We start from the raw sequence: 16922 nt of genomic DNA, 5'->3' as shown, positions 1-16922 counted from the left end.
TTGAGGCTTTTGCTGATCCTTCCATGAGAAATTTGGATGATTTCTCCATGATGAGTTATAGGTATTTCTATAAGGCTCACCTAAGTAATTTACCTCTGCTATTGCAGGGTTCTCAGGATCATAGGCCTCTTCATCAGAAGGCGCTTCTTGAGTACTGTTGGATGCAGCTTGCATTCCATTCAGACTCTGAGAAATCATATTGACTTGTTGAGTCAATATTTTATTCTGAGCCAATATGGCATTCAAAGTATCAATTTCAAGAACTCCCTTCTTCTGAGGCGTCCCATTACTCACAGGATTCCTCTCAAAAGTGTACATGAACTGGTTATTAGCAACCATGTCAATGAGTTCTTGAGCTTCTGCAGGCGTTTTCTTTAGGTGAATGGATCCACCTGCAGAAGTGTCCAATGACATCTTTGATAGCTCAGATAAACCATCATAGAATATATCCAGGATGGTCCATTCTGAAAGCATGTCAGAAGGACACTTTTTGGTCAGCTGCTTGTATCTTTCCCAAGCTTCATAGAGGGATTCACCTTCTTTCTGTCTGAAGGTTTGAACATCAGCTCTAAGCTTGCTCAGCTTTTGAGGAGGAAAGAACTTGGCTAAGAAAGCCGTGACCAGCTTATCCCAAGAGTTCAGGCTGTCTTTGGGTTGAGAGTCCAACCATATTCTAGCTCTGTCTCTTACAGCAAAAGGGAAAAACATGAGCCTGTAGACTTCAGGATCTACTCCATTAGTCTTAACAGTATCACAGATCTGCAAGAATTCAGTTAAGAACTGAAAAGGATCTTCAGATGGAAGTTCATGAAACTTGCAGTTCTGCTGCATCAGAGAAACTAGCTGAGGTTTCAGCTCAAAATTGTTTGCTCCAATGGTAGGAATGGAGATGCTTCTTCCATGTAAATTGGAATTAGGTGCAGTAAAGTCACCAAGCATTCTCCTTGCATTATTGTTGTTGGGTTCGGCTGCCATCTCCTTTACTTGTTCAAAATTTTCAATAAGGTTGTCTCTGGATTGTTGTAATTTAGCTTCTCTTAGTTTTCTCTTCAGAGTCCTTTCAGGTTCTGGATCAGCTTCAACAAGAATGCCTTTTTCTTTGTCCCTGCTCATAAGAAAGAGAAGAGAAAAAGAAAAGAAGAGGAATCCTCTATGTCACAGTAAAGAGGTTCCTTATTGTTAGTAGAAGAAGAAAAGGAATAGGGGTGAAGAAGAATGAAGAATCCAAACACAAAGGTGATGATAGGAGCAGAGATGTGAGATGAAGAGAAGTGTTAGTAGATGAATAAATAAATAGAAGGGGATGAGAGGAGGAGAGAATTTTCGAAAATAATTTTTGAAAAAGAGTTAGTGATTTTCGAAAATAGTTTTTGAAAAAGGTTAGTAGTTTTTCGAAAATTCAAATAAAAAATAAAATAATTAGTCTAATTAAAAAGAAATTTTGAAAAAGAGGGAAGATTTTTTCGAAAATTAGAGAGAGAGAGTTAGTTAGGTAGTTTTGAAAAAGGTAAGAAACAAACAAAAAGTTAGTTAGTTAGTTGAAACAAATTTTGAAAAGATAAGAAGTTAGGAAGTTAGAAAAGATATTTTGCAATCACTTTTTTTTGAAAAAGGTAAGATAAGAAGATATTTTTGAAAAGATATGATAGAAATTAGTTTTTGAAAAAGATTTGATTTTTAAAATCTCAATTAATGACTTGATTCACAAGAAATCACAAGATATGATTCTAGAACTTAAAGTTTGAATCTTTCTTAACAAGTAAGTAACAAACTTGAAAATTTTGAATCAAAACATTAATTGATGATGTTATTTTCGAAAATATGATGTAAAATTAAGAAAAAGATTTTTGAAAAATATTTTTGAAATTTTCGAAAATAACTAAAAAAATTGAAAAAAAAGATTTGATTTTTGAAAAAAGATTTTGAAAAAGATAAGATTTTTTTTTTAAATTGAAAATTTGATTTGACTCATAAAAACAACTAGATTTTAAAAATTTTTGAAAAAGTCAAATCTAATTTTCGAAATTTTAAGAGAGAAAAAGGGAAAGATATTTTTTTATTTTTGAATTTTTATGATGAGAGAGAAAAACAAGAAAAATGATGCAATGCATGAAAGTTATGGATCAAAACAATGAATGCATGCAAGAATGCTATGAATGTCAAGATGAACACCAAGAACACTATGAAGATCATGATGAACATCAAGAACACATTTTTGAAAAATTTTTAATGCAAAGAAAACATGCAAGACACCAAACTTAGAATTCTTTAATGCTTAGACATAAAGAATTCAGGAATGCATATGAAAAACAAGAAAAGACACAAAACATGCAAATGCAAAGATCAAACAAGAAGACTTACCAAGAACAACTTGAAGATCATGAAGAACACTATGAATGCATGAATTTTTTCAAAAAATGCAAGATGAACATGCAATTGACACCAAAATTATAACATGACTCAAGACTCAAACAAGAAACACAAAAAATATTTTTGATTTTTATGATTTTCTAATTTTTTTGTATTTTTTCGAAAATTATTTGAAAAACAAAAATAAGGATTCCAAAATTTTTAATATGGATTCCAGGAATCTAGCATTCTTAGTCTAAAGCTCCAATCAAAGGGTCAGGCATGGCTTAATAGCCAGCCAAGCTTTAGCATGTAATCCAGACATGACACGCCTGACATTCCCTACAGACATGGCTTTACAGCCAGCCATGCTTCAACATGCTTCATGAAACACTAGAATTCATTCTTAAAAATTCTGAAGAAAAATATATTTTTGAAAACATTTTTATTTTAAGATTTTTTTTCGAAAACAAAGGAAAAATTTTTGAAAAATTTTTGAAAACAAAACAAAAATAAAATTACCTAATCTGAGCAACAAGATGAACCGTTAGTTGTCGAAACTCGAACAATCCCCGGCAACGGCGCCAAAAACTTGGTATGCGAAATTGTTACTCAGGTTGTGAATTATTGTTCGAAATTGATTCCCTGGCGATGGCACCAAAAACGGACGCACAGAACCATGGTCTAAACATATCTTCACAACTTCGCATAACTAACCAGCAAGTGCACTGGGTCGTCCAAGTAATAAACCTTACGTGAGTAAGGGTCGATCCCACGGAGATTGTTGGTATGAAGCAAGCTATGGTCACCTTGTAAATCTCAGTCAGGCGGATATAAAATAGTTATGGAGTTTTCGAGATTAATACTAAAATAAGGATAGAAATACTTATGTAAATCATTGGTGAGAATTTCAGATAAGCGTATGGAGATGCATTCATTCCTCTGAACCTCTGCTTTCCTGCTGTCTTCATCCAATCCGTCTTACTCCTTTCAATGGCTGGCTTTAGGTAAGGATGTCACCGTTGCTAATGGCTACTTTCAATCCTCTCGGGAAAATGGTCCAAATGCTCTGTCACAGCACGGCTAATCGTCTGGAGGCATCACCCTTGTCGTTGGTTGCATCCTATTCCTCTCTGTGAAAATGGTCCGATGCGCTGTCACTGCATGGCTAATCATCTTGGAGGTTCTCGATCATACTGGAATAGAATTTACTATCCTTTTGCGTCTGTCACTACGCCCAGCACTCGCGAGTTTGGAGTTCGTCACAGTCATTCAATCCCAGAGTCCTACTCGGAATACCACGGACAAGGTTTAGACTTTCCGAACTCTCATGAATGCCGCCATCAATCTAGCTTATACCACGAAGATTCTGATTAAGAGATCTAAGAGATACTCATTCAGTCGAAGGTAGAACGGAAGTGGTTGTCAGGCACGCGTTCATAGGGAATGATGATGATTGTCACGTTCATCACATTCAGGTTGAAGAGCGAATGAATATCTTAGAAGCGGAATAAGTTGAATTGAATAGGAAAACAGTAGTACTTTGCATTAATCTTTGAGGAACAGCAGAGCTCCACACCTTAATCTATGAAGTGTAGAAACTCTACCGTTGAAAATACATAAGTGATAATGGAGTTCATTGGTCTCGGCCCCAGAGGGGAACCGGAGTAACCAAGACTTGATCACAGGATCAAAAATACAATCCAAGATGTCTAATACAATAATAAAAGGTCCTATTTATAATAAACTAGCTACTAGGGTTTACAGAAGTAAGTAATTGATGCATAAATCCACTTCCGGGGCCCACTTGGTGTGTGCTTGGGCTGAGCTTGAAGTCTACACGTGGAGAGGTCATTCTTGGAGTTGAACGCCAGCTTTTGTGCCAGTTTGGGCGTTGAACTCCACTTTGTAACTTGTTTCTGGCGCTGGACGCCAGAATTGGGCAGATAGCTGGCGTTGAACGCCAGTTTGCGTCATCTAAACTTGGGCAAAGTATGGACTATTATATATTGCTGGAAATCCCTGGATGTCTACTTTCCAATTCAATTAGAAGCACACCATTTTGAGTTTTGTAGCTCCAGAAAATCCATTTTGAGTGCAGGGAGGTCAGAATCCAACAACATCAGCAGTCCTTCTTCAACCTCTGAATCTGATTTTTGCTCAAGTCCCTCAATTTCAGCCAAAAAATACCTGAAATCACAGAAAAATACACAAACTCATAGTAAAGTCCAGAAATGTGAATTTAACATAAAAACTAATGAAAACATCCCTAAAAGTAACTATATTCTACTAAAAACATACTAAAAAACAATGCCAAAAAGCGTATAAATTATCCGCTCATCATAAGTCGAGTAAGTTAATCTGTGTAATTTTTGGGTTCATCTCTTTGGATCTAGATAGTTTTTATTGGGCCTTCTAATGGCAATCTAACTCTTTCTGGACCAAAATTTTAATTTATCATAGGCTAAGGTACGAACATGTATCATTTTAACTTGAATCATGAATTATTGACCGGGAAAAATACAGAAAAATTACTCTAAAAAAACTATTAAGAAGATTTAATTATTACAAAAAAAATTTTAATACCAAAATTATTAAGAATGATTAATGTTTATAATATTTAAAAATGATCAATTTTTTTATAAAAAAACAAACATATTTTTAATTATTTTTTCATTTATGATTCATAATTTTTATAGCAATCATTTTTATTCTTTTTTAATTTTAATCATCTTCATAATTATTTATTTTTTTGATTTATTTTCTCATTTATGCGGTTTTGGAGGAACAAAAGGAGGTTCCACGCTTTTTTTTTTTGAAAAATAATTACTATGATTAATAAAGAGGTTGGCCCAATATATCAAGATGGACCAAGTTACAAACTTCTGTAGGTGTCTCTTCCAGCCACATCAAATTTGGTCTGGTTAGAGCAAGTTTTGCAAGAGAATGAGCTACACTATTTCCATTTCTCTTGATGTGAGATATCTTGTAAAACCTAAAACAACACAAAAGAGCATTACAGTTTGAGATTATAGTACCAAAAGGCCGACCGAATGGGCTATTAGAATTTAAAGCATTGATTACTTCTATGTTATCTCCTTCTATTTCTATTTCTAAGAAACAAGCTTGGGCTGCAATATTCACTCCCTGGTAGAAAGCAAAGGCTTCCGCTTCTCTAACTGAAAGTGCAGAAGTCACTTCCAACGTGGCAGCAGCTACAACAACTCTATTACTATCTCTAATTACCACACCTACTCCTTCCTTGGCTCCATTATTGCTAGCTGCATCCATGTTAATTTTGTACCTGCCTGATGGTGGAGTTCTCCACTCACTCGGACTTTGACTGCCTGGAGGTGGCTCTTGGATCAATGGTGGTGAATTTGTTGGAAGCCCAGCTTCTGCAAAGGAAATGGCTGCTCTCTCCAACCCTGTTTTGCGAGAAGCGCTTGATTAAAAGCTTCAAAACATCTGAATCCTAGGCCTCCTTCTTCCTTTGGATTACACATCTTGTTCCAAGCCACCCAATGAATTTCTCTCTCCCTCTTTACTTTCCTAATAGAAATTGCTAATCATTCTCTCCAGGTGATTGCATAAGCTTTTTAGAATCTGGAAACATCCCATTATATACGTAGAAATAGACTAAGCAACTGATTTAATGAGAACTTCCGTTCCCACTTTGGATAGGGATCTTTCTTTCCAACCTTTTAGCTTCTTCCAGATTCTTTCTTGGACAAATTCAAATATCTGCTTCTTAGATCTCCCCATCATTGTTGGGAGTCCCGAGTAATTTGAGTGAGATTTCAGTGCCTTTATGTTAATCCAGTCTTCGATAAGCATTTGTCTCGTAGGAGGCACGTTTTGGCTGAAGGAAATCTCCGCCTTGTCCAAATTAATTCTCTGGCCTGATGCTAATTGGTAGTCCTTTAGGATCTCTATCACTGCTTGTATACTCTGGTCTGAGGATTTCAAAAAAATTATGCTATCATCTGCAAAAAAGAGATGTGTTAGTTCCGGGGCAAGTCTTGCAACTTTGATGCCTTGGATTGCTTTTCTCTCTTGAGCTCGCTTCTAAAGGCCTGAAAATATTTCTGCACAAAAGATAAATAAGTAAGGAGACAGAGGGTCTCCTTGTCTAATTCTCCTCCCCGGCTTGAATTCTTTCGTTGGGCAACCATTAATCAGCACAGAAAAGGAAACTGAACTTACACAAGTCCAAATTAGATCTATCCACTTTCTGAGAAATCCCATGGATTTTAAGACCCCTATGAAGAAGGGCCACTCAATTCTATCATAGGCTTTTTCCATATCCAGCTTAATTCCCATATAACCCTTGCTTCCCTCTTTCTTTATCTTTATAAAATGAAAGCATTCAAAAGTTACAAGACCATTATCAGTAATAAGCCTTCCTGGCACAAAAGCGCTTTAAAACTCTCCCACAATATCTGGTAAAATCAGTTTCAGCCTATTTGCTATAGTCTTTGTAACAATTTTGAACAGAACATTACAAAGAGAAATAGGCCTATAATTTCTGGTGTGTGTTGGATTCTTACCTTTTGGAATTAGGCAAATGAACGTTTTGTTCATGTCCGAAGAGTCTTTGCCGTTGTTAAGAACATCCAAGGTCCATCTAGTAACATCCTCTCCCACCGTACTCCACATTCTTTGACAAAAAAGCGCAGGTAAGCCATCTGGCCCAGTACTTTGGTTGGGTACATTTGGCTTAGTGCTTCCTTCACTTCCTCTTTTGAAAATTCAGCATGAATGATCCTCAAATTTTCTTCCGCCATCCTACCACTAACCACCTCAGTGACTTCTTCAATTCTCTCTGTGCTTTCAGCTGTAAAGAGATTCTCAAAATAGTTAATCATCACTTTCTCGATCTTTTCTTCATTCTCGTGTAAAATTCCAGCATCATCTGAAATTTTTTGAATCATGTTTCTCTTCATTCTTTGTGTTGCTTTTTGGTGAAAAAATTGTGTTTCGGTCTCCAGCTTTTAGCCAAGAAGCTCTTGATCATTGCACCCACCAAATTTCCTCTTGCTTTAAAAGATCATCAATCTCCCTCTGGATTCCTTTTGCTTTTGACACCATTTCTTCTGATTGCGGAAGTGATTGTATCTCTTCTAATTTTTTTTTGCTTCTCCTTAATGGCTTTGGGAATTTGACCAAACTTCTTATGTCCCCACTCCTTGAGGCTTCCGCTGCAGCTGGCCATCTTTTTATCTATTTCTCTACATCTTGAAAACCAATTTTTTTCACTATATCTTCACATTCTTCACTTTCCAGCCAAGTTTCTTCAAATCTAAATTGATGTGCTCTCTTTCTTCTCGTATGTGGGCTGCCTAACATATCAATCAAGATAGGACAATGATCAGATTGATATCGCTGTAAATGTTGAACCACTGCTTTAAGGAAAGCCTCCTTCCAATCAATATTCGCTACAGCTCTATCTAGCCTCTCTTGCACATTGTAGACCCTCCCTAGTTGTTTGACCAAGTGAACATATGTCCTACGAAACCCAAATCAATCAATTCATTTATTTGAAGTACCTCTTTGAAGCCTCTTGTTTGTGCATAAGTAACCGGTAGCCCTCCTTGCTCCTCTTTTTGCTCAATGACTTGGTTAAAATCTCCAAAAACTATCCATGCCATATTGATAGTTTGTCCTAAGGTGTTAAGCAGCTCCTAGGATTTATGTTTGTTGACAGCTTCAGGACAACCATAAAAACCAGTAGCTCTCCATCTATTATTTCCCCCTTCTTCTTTAATTACCATGTCAATATGATTTGGTGACATAGAAGTAATCTCTACATTAATATTGGTCCCCCATAGGAATGCCAAGCCTCTCGATCTACTCCGGCCTTCCCAATACAGTCAGTAGCAACCACATTTTCTAGGCCTCCTCTCCTCCTTAACATGTTAACTTCCTCAGCCATCTTCCTTGTTTCCATAAGGAAAACAAGATTGGGATCTTGCTATCTCAAGAGCTTATTCAAAGCTCTAACTGCCCATGGGTTCCCAAGCCCACAGCAGTTCCAGCTAATAAGCCTCATGATTCCCAGCAGGGCTGCCCAGCAGCCACTGCCGATACATGTACTATTTGGTGCTTTTTCTTCTTTGAGCTCTCCTCCTCGGTTTTCATGGCTGTTGGTTCTTCCTATTTTCTTTTGCCTTCTCTTTGTTGTATTTGCCCTTTGTCACCATGCTGTTGCTTTCTACTTCCCTTGCCCTCCTCTTTCATTTTTTTTGTTGTCCCTCTTTCTGGTCCTGTTCCGATACTTCGGTATCTTCTACGCCTTTATTTTTCTCTTCTTTGTTGTTAACAATCTCCTTATTTTTTCCTTGTATTGTTGCTATTCTCTTCTATTTCCTCCTCCATATTGATTTGGTCCTTTCTCCCATTCTCCTCTTCTGCTCTTTGTTCGATCATTGTGAGATTTTCTAGTTTTTCCATTAGCTTTTTGTGGGTTTCTTTTGCTCGTTCTCTTCTGTTCTGCTCAGCTCTGATCCTTTCTTCTCCTTTCTCTATATTTTCATCTTTCAACTCTACTTTTGTTCCCATAATATCTGCTCTGATCCAAACTCCAAGCTCATTTGATTTCCATTGCTTACCTTCTTTCTCTTCAACTTTTTTACATGTATCTTCCTCATGTCCGAATCTACCACAAAAGTAGCATATAGTTGGCAGTTTTTCATATTTGAAATCAATCCATGTGTGCCATCCTCCTTATTTTCAATGTTTGCTCCTTTTTTAATGGGTTGCTCTATGTTTATCCTTATTCTTGCTTTGATGAAGTGCCCTTTTTCTGTTCCACCATCATAGATGTTATAGTTTATAACCTCTCCTACTGTAGCTGCTAGTTTTTTTTTCAACTTTATCGTCTTGCAATGTTCTGGTAGATTCCAGATCTGCATATTAACCTCTGCTTTGCTGAAGGTCATCTCCCTAAGATCTGTATTTCTGTCTCATTTTTTCAGTAACAACCATGAGTTTCCAAACATCCAAGGCTCCTTTTTAAGATTTTTTTCATATTAGTTTCTTTCTTGAAGAAAAATTGGTACGTTTTGCACTTGATCTCTTTCATCTGAAAGTCTTCCAGTTTCTTCCAAATATTGTACATTGCACTATTAACCCAATTTTGGTTGATTATTTTTTCTGTGATTAACTTTTCAATAATGCTATATTCACATTTCTGGATCCTTTCTTTAATATCTCCTTCATCATAAATCACAAGAGACTCTTCTTCATTCATAATATTGTGTGTATGTTGTTCTTCTACCCTTTTAGAACCTTGGAGAAGAAGAGCATTCAAGAAGCAGCTTTCAACGCAAGGTTTTGAGTTTAGCGTCACCTTAGAATATAAATTCAAACGCTATACGAATTCAAATGCATTGAGTTCTTCTTTTTATTTATCTTTTAATTGTTGTTATTATTGTTTATTTTTTTCAATTAAATAAGTAAGAGTGGTACACATCTTATGATTGTATCTATATATGATAGATTTATTCTCGTCCCATTTTTATTGTTATGTATTTTCTTTTTCAATTAATAATGACTATAATCATCGATTTAAATTAACAGGTTAACACAAAAATTAATATAGAATTGGTTAAGTTTATTATTTATTATTTAAAATTTTGATAATATCACAGCTTTTTTATCCAACTGATAATGATTTTAGTTATATATATTTATGATAAATTTAAAAAAAGTATTATTTTTTACTAGATAATACTTTTAAAATTATTATTAAAATTTAAAATATTACAAAATTAGATATTATATATTTAATTGAAAATCTGAGTATCACATTTAATTAGTATATTCTCATGGAAGAAAGGATGGAAGACCACATAAATAAAAAAATAAATGATTATAAAGATAACCAAAATTTTAAGAGAAATAGAAGTTATTGTTATAAAGATTATGAAAAATAAATAAAAAAATAATTAAGAACATATATTTCTTTTAAAAAAATTTGGTTTTTTTTTTTAAATGTTATAAATATTAATCTTTTTTAATAATTTCAATATTAAAGATCTTTTTTAATAATTAAATCTTTCTAACGGTCCTTTAGAGTAATTTTTCAAAAAAAATTATTTACCAAAAGTTGGAAAAGGTAATAAACATGTGATGAGCAAAAATTAATACTTATGGATACTGACAAGTACACCAGATCATTCAAATAATATCACGGTAAGTGGATATCGTTCCTACAAGATTAACTGATTGAGGCAAATAACGTCTAATTAAATCTCTAATTAGATCGATTAAACCTTAGCTATTGGATTGTGGATCTTGAAGAAAAGAAGAAATAGATAAGATGAGAACGAGAAAACGTTTTGAAGTTAGAAGAAAATCAATAGATGAGAATGTTAAAGGTTTCAGAGAGGATTTGGATCCTCTATTTTATTTTAGAAGGAAACGTGTGATTTCTTACCATTTATTTCATAAGTGGGATCAAGAGAGAATATGAGAGAGAAACCATTTAAGGGTGAGAAATCACACTTTACCTTCTAAAGTGAAAATTTAAAATTTAAAAGATCTAGATTCTTTATAATCAAACTCTAATTCTTTGGTGATTTAATTTCTCTAAATCCAATTAATCGATAATTCTTTGGTCAACTAATCGAGAAAAGAGGTGAAGAACGTTTCAATTTTAAGCTACACAGTCTTCACGAACTATCAGTAGCCGAATTATATGTCACTTATTCAAACTAGCTCTAGATAAGTGAAGATTGTGAGATGAGTTTTAGACTAATTCCAAAATTAATTTTTCCAAATATAAAATCAGAATTTAAAATAAAATTAAAATATTTTCCAATAGTTTTAACCTTTAGCATGAAGAACAAAACTCAATTTTAAAAAGATAAAGAAGCATGAATTAAAATAAAAAGAAAACACTTACATTATTAATCGTAAAACTAAATAGAGCTCCTAACCTTCAACTGGAGGATGTTTAGTGACTCATGATAGAAAAGAAACTAATCCTAATGCTGAGAGAGATGTGTGATCCGATGGATGATCCACTCTTGTGAACAAAGTTCACTTATTTATATCCTAAGTTTATCTAGAATTCAAATTTAAAATAAACCCTAATCTTATTTTTCGAAAAGATAAGATATTTAAATCTAATCGACAAAAGAAGATAACTAACTATCTACTTCAAATTCAAATCAAAACAATATTCAAATCTAATCTAGAAATAAATTCTAACAACCAAATCTTTATATTTCTAGAAGAGATTAATGATAACTAATCTTTTTGAAATTTGAATGTTCAATTTTCGAATGTGATTAAGACTTTTAAAGATTTGTATAATTGAACTTATTTTTTTGTATAATTGAACTTAGACCTTAATAAATGTTGCATCCTGGATTGAGCTAGGGAATGCCGGACTTGCATCCTCAAATGTGGGTGTTGGCCCAAATTATCCTTGCTGGAGAGCTAGCTACCGGGCTTGTGGGAGGCATGCTGGGCGTGCATGTATGACCGCCGGGCTTGTGTTTTGAGCCACCAAGCATCCATGTCTTGAAGGCTGGCGTCCAGTTTGAAACTTTTTGGGCTCGGTTGGATCATCTTTGAACCGTATTTATGTTTTCTTATTAAAAAGGGTATTAATTCTTAATTATTTTGAGTAAAAAATTCATGAAAACACAAATATACTAACACAACTTTAAATACTTAATTATTTATGAAATTTTACCAAAAAATATAAAAAATTTTGATTAAAATCTAAAAGAACAAATAAAAAAACCTAAAAACTGTTTACAATGATGTGTCATCAATATGATTTCAAAATGATTGAAAAATTTCCATGGCCAACAAGGAATTGAAACGTTAGTATTCTCACCATTGCTTTTAGGAAACCCTACCAAGAAGTTTATGCATTGGAGGCTCATTGTGTCACATTCATAAAAGTCACAATTTAAATAAGAAATTCTTTGAAGTTTCTAATTGAATGCATTACAAAGAAATTTTACTTTTACTATTTAATCACTATCCTTAGAATACTTATAAGCAAAATCCATTGAAATATAAGAGTAACATCCTAAATTAGTCCATGAAAAACATTTAGTCGGACAATTAAAATCTTAATACATTTTAATCACTATAATAGTTCCAAAAACTTTTAAAATTCTCATTTAAGTCTTTTTATAAAGACAAACAATATGATGTAGAGACTGATTTTTCTAACGAAATAAAAGTTTACGGACTGATTTGGTAATTAAAACTTATTAAAGATTAAAATGTCCGACTAAAAATTTCTTTAGTACTGCTTTGGGGTATTACTCGAAATACAATTATGGTGTTTGCAGATTAGATTCGGAGTCCGATGAAGTACGGTTCCTCAACTCAGGCTGCCTAATTTCCTCTATAGTTCTAACAGCTTCATCAATTCTTGGCCTATTATCTGCAACCTTCGCCACACATGCCAATGCAATCTGAAGCATCTGCACCATCTCCTCTTCAACATAATTCCCTCTTAGCAGCTCCACATCAAAAACTTCAGCCGTCCATTCCTCACGCACCACGGACCTCACCCACCTTGGAAGATCGACCATGTCTTCATATCCAGCGTATCCAAGCGGAGTCTTGCCTGTGAGCAATTCAAGGAGGATCACTCCGAAGCTGTAGACATCAGACTTTGGGGTGATTTTCCTTGACTCAATAACTTCTGGTGCAAGGTAGTTGTTAGCCCTCGACATTGTTGGAGGGGTGTTCATTAGAGGAGTTAGTCCTACGTCCGTGATGCAGCCATCGAGTTCTTGGGTTATGAGAAGATTGGTTGACTTGATGTTGCCATGAGTGAACTTTGGACCTCCTTGAGAGTGAATGAATGCAATTCCTTTTGCAAGTCCAAGTGCAATCTTCATTCTTGAATCCCAATCCAATGGAGTTCTTCCTATACCTCTGTTTCCTATTGTTTGGGAACATAAAGATATAGTTTTGTTAGAATTGACAATAGAAAAAACGTGACAAAATGATCCATGAATGATTCACGGCTATGTACAGCATATGCATAATGATGAAAAAGGGAAAGCAAAAATTTGTCCAAGTGCGGAGGGTAAAGATCGAATAAGCTTAATATATGCTACTTTGAAATGTGAGAATATCAGATATACTGACCTAAGTGGCTAAGTAATACCATAAAAGACTTAAAATCATTGAACTCGTATCATGTGCCTAAATGAATCTAATGCAATTGTGGACTAATAAATCAGAAAGGAACAATGCATCAGATCAAAACATACCATGCAAAAGGCTAAACAAGCTGCCTCCAGGCATGTAGTTATAAACTACAAGTTTCTCATCTTTGGAGTAATAATAAGCTCTAAGAGGAACGACATTCGGGTGTCTTCCGATCCTTCCAACGAGTTCCATCTGCTGCTCAAACTCCTTCTTTCCGGCCACAACTTCCCTCAACCGCTTGACCACTACTGCTGTTCCATCCTCCAGAGTGGCCTTGTATGTTGTTCCATAGCTTCCCTTTCCAAGAACTTCAGCTGAGGCTTTCAACAAATCTTCGAGGTCAAAGCTGTTAGTAAAGCCTTCAAAGAAGAACAACTTGTTCTTTTCAGCTGCTTGCACCCCGCTGCCAAAACTCTTTGAAACCTCGGTCTTTCCGGCACAAGATGTTTTCCCTTTAAGTATTCCACTCGTTTCACTGTTTTTCCTCTTCAAACAGCATACAGAGATAAATAGAACTAAAAGAGAGAGGAAGGCACAGCCACCAATTACAAGAGCAAGAACAGTAGCTATGCCGAAGCGTTTCTTAGATGCTGTAGCCTTTTGATTTTGGTTAGTTTCTGGAGAAAGTGGTTGGTAAACGGGAGAAGAGGATGGAGACAGAGAAGGAGAGATTGCAGAACAATGATTGAGAGGTGGACCACATAAGAGAGAATTTCCAACAAAAGAAGTATAAGGAAATTGTTTGATGGAATCTGGAACTGAACCATTCAAGTTGTTATAGCTCAGATTCAAGAATTTGAGCATTGGAAGGTTGAACTCAGGGATAACTCCAGAGAGGGAGTTCTTTTGGAGATACAACCATGTGAGACGTCTAAGATTCTGAAATGTTGGTGGAATGTTGCCTGAGAAGTTGTTAAAGGAAACATCAAAAACAACGAGTTTCGGAGACACGAAAGAAGGGATTAGACCTGAGAAGTTATTGTGCTGAAGATGCACATATTGGAGTGAAGGAATGGAGAAAATGTCAGAAGGAAGATTTCCTCTAAGACCATTGGAATGAAGGCTCAGGGTTATAAGAGCATCTAGTTTTCCTATGGTTTTCGATGGAATCAACCCTTTGAGTCCAATCCCCGGAAGGTGGACGCCGATGACACGAGTTTGATTCGCATTGCACATCACTCCAGTCCATGATGTGCAAATTGGAGTAGTTGCACTCCAGTTTAGCCTTGGAGGGTGGGGAACATTAGAAGAAAAATCAAGGAGTGCTTGTTTGTCAGAGTTCAAGTCAGCTGCTACAACCAATATGAAACTTAGCAGAATAATAAATGGAAAAATGGGAAATTGGAAGAACTTCATTGATACTAGTTTGGTGAATGAAGCCTATATGGTGGTAGCTCCAAGTTCTGACCTCAAATGTTGTTCATCCTTTCCTGGGCTGAATTTAAAGTTATTGCAAATTATTAGCTAAATCATATAGCTAAGATGTAAGAACATGTTTAAATAACCAAAGCCAAAGTTTTACTATCTTCTGTGTAGAGACATTGATTCAATTGGGTCAAGCATGAATAGTCACAAACCATTATGCACCATTCAGAAACTGGTTCAGAACTAAACATAATACAATGGTTTTGATTAGATTACATACTGGATTTAGAAATTGTGCAGGAAAATAAACCCAAGAAATTTAAACTGACTACTTTATCTGAGAACTTGAATTAGAATACCAGAATTTTTTCAGTTGATTAGAAAACATTACTTACTTTTCAGATTTACATAGAACATTAGAACCAGAAAGAAATTCATGATTACAAACATGCTTACCATTAGTATTGAAGTTGGGAAAGGCACCGCGAGGCACCCCCTGCGTTTAGATGCATCAACTGAGACAAGTTCATTCTTTTCAAAACTAGATGGGCTTTTATTCCTATTTTTAAGATTAAAAATTGAAAAAAGCAAATGTTTGCCTTTGAACTTTAGTTAATGGGGGACTAAAACTAAAGTGCACTTTTCCTAGTTTTACTGAGAATAAAGAAAGAAAATTCCCACATTAGATTGGTTCATATGGTTCAGAGAAAAGACAAAGAAGGCATGGTGATAAGTTGAATAGTTGATAACTAAAGAATCCAATAACAAAAGAAAAAGATAAAGTTTGATTCTCTTTAGTACTTTATAAAGATAAAGCAATTTCTTTACTGAAAGTATGATGAATTCACTGAATTTAAAAAGATATTGGAAAATCATTAGTGTTTGATTTCTAGTTTTTACCACCACATCTGGTCAGTGTATATTCCAAAAAAGGTCCATCTTCTTGAAAATATTGAAAAAAATATACAAAAAAGAACCAGATTGAAACATACACCGGAACAAAAGTGGTTAAAACAGATCCAAAGTAAGCATATTCATTGTCCACACACAAACAAATCATCAAACACATTGTATACATATCTGTAAAGATGGCTAAAATAATATAGAACAGGTTCCAAGAACATACATTTATGATGAATCAACAATGAGAACCAATGTGAAATTATTACCTTTGTAACTAATTCACTTTCATGGCACCAAGAACTCATCATATGCTGAAGCATAAGGATAAGTAAGTGGTCCCAATTTCCATTAAATAATGACCAAATGAATTACAGTGCAATAGGGCGTTTTTCAGCCTGCAACAAATTAATTGGGTTCAATTATCAACACTATTTGAATTTATAAGAATAAGAATTCTACTACTGTTAAGAGACTCACCCATGAGGGTTATCCCTTGATAAAAGAAACAATACCCAATTCTACAAAGCTACAGTGATAGCAATAATGAGGGAGGCAACCCCAAAAAGTGTTTGTATCTAACTAACAAGTAGCTGTACATTAATGTCCCTGTTGAAATTAGCAAAGTAGAAGGGGGAAAATAGGAATGGTTTCCATGACCCTGGAGTCTAAACATTTGAAAATAAGAACACTAACATGAATGAGTCTTTGAAATCACTAAACTTCTTTGATTGTACGGAAAAAAGAATAATCAATGCTATTTAAAGTGTTAATGGGTTGAGATCTCATTAAAGTTTACCCCATCCACCTTTTTAAACTACCAAATTAGTAGAAAAGTTTTATTCGGATTGGATTTTTCTAAACTGAAAAAATTAGTAAAATATAAAAATAAAAGTCTAATTGTTTTTAAATTAATATTGAAGAACTCTTGTACGATAAAAATTTGTAATTTAACGATAATTATTCTGTTATTTTATTATCTTACAAATTTTCTTATTTTAAAAGATGTTTTTATTTTAATGCTAATGTGTTAAAAATGTTAATCGCCAAATAATTTTATTTGGCTCATATTTGTCGCATCAACATTTTTTTGTTGAACAACAAAATTATTTGAT

The 16922-nt window shown here is 34.6% G+C and overlaps 1 protein-coding gene and 1 non-coding gene across 4 annotated transcripts; one reads left to right on the top strand and one right to left on the bottom strand.

The window, feature by feature from the left end:
• The first annotated feature begins 468 nt into the window (after positions 1–468).
• Positions 469–576, top strand: LOC112767838 (small nucleolar RNA R71). The gene has a single exon (XR_003185279.1). It is a non-coding gene; the product is annotated as a small nucleolar RNA R71 (small nucleolar RNA).
• Positions 577–12469: 11893 nt separating this feature from the next.
• Positions 12470–16589, bottom strand: LOC112764761 (probable inactive receptor kinase At5g58300). 3 transcript variants are annotated; one of them, XM_025810531.3, is made up of 4 exons: positions 16288–16589; positions 16077–16205; positions 13605–14977; positions 12470–13270 (listed from the first exon to the last, which is right to left on the bottom strand). In XM_025810531.3, exons 3-4 carry the CDS (start codon positions 14896–14898, stop codon positions 12654–12656), a joined length of 1911 nt encoding a protein of 636 aa, XP_025666316.1. In that variant the 5' UTR covers positions 14899–14977; positions 16077–16205; positions 16288–16589; the 3' UTR covers positions 12470–12653. The 3 variants fall into 3 exon arrangements, with proteins under 3 accessions (XP_025666316.1, XP_072078801.1, XP_025666315.1); XM_072222700.1 differs by lacking the exon at positions 16288–16589 and having other exon boundaries at positions 13605–15150; positions 15364–16205; XM_025810530.3 differs by lacking the exon at positions 16288–16589 and having other exon boundaries at positions 15364–16205.
• Positions 16590–16922: the final 333 nt, after the last annotated feature.

The sequence above is a fragment of the Arachis hypogaea genome, chromosome 17, assembly GCF_003086295.3.
Source record: "Arachis hypogaea cultivar Tifrunner chromosome 17, arahy.Tifrunner.gnm2.J5K5, whole genome shotgun sequence".
Classification (NCBI taxonomy): domain Eukaryota; kingdom Viridiplantae; phylum Streptophyta; class Magnoliopsida; order Fabales; family Fabaceae; genus Arachis; species Arachis hypogaea.
Note: the sequence above shows the minus strand (reverse complement) of the source record. Positions and strands in the feature narration are given on the sequence as shown.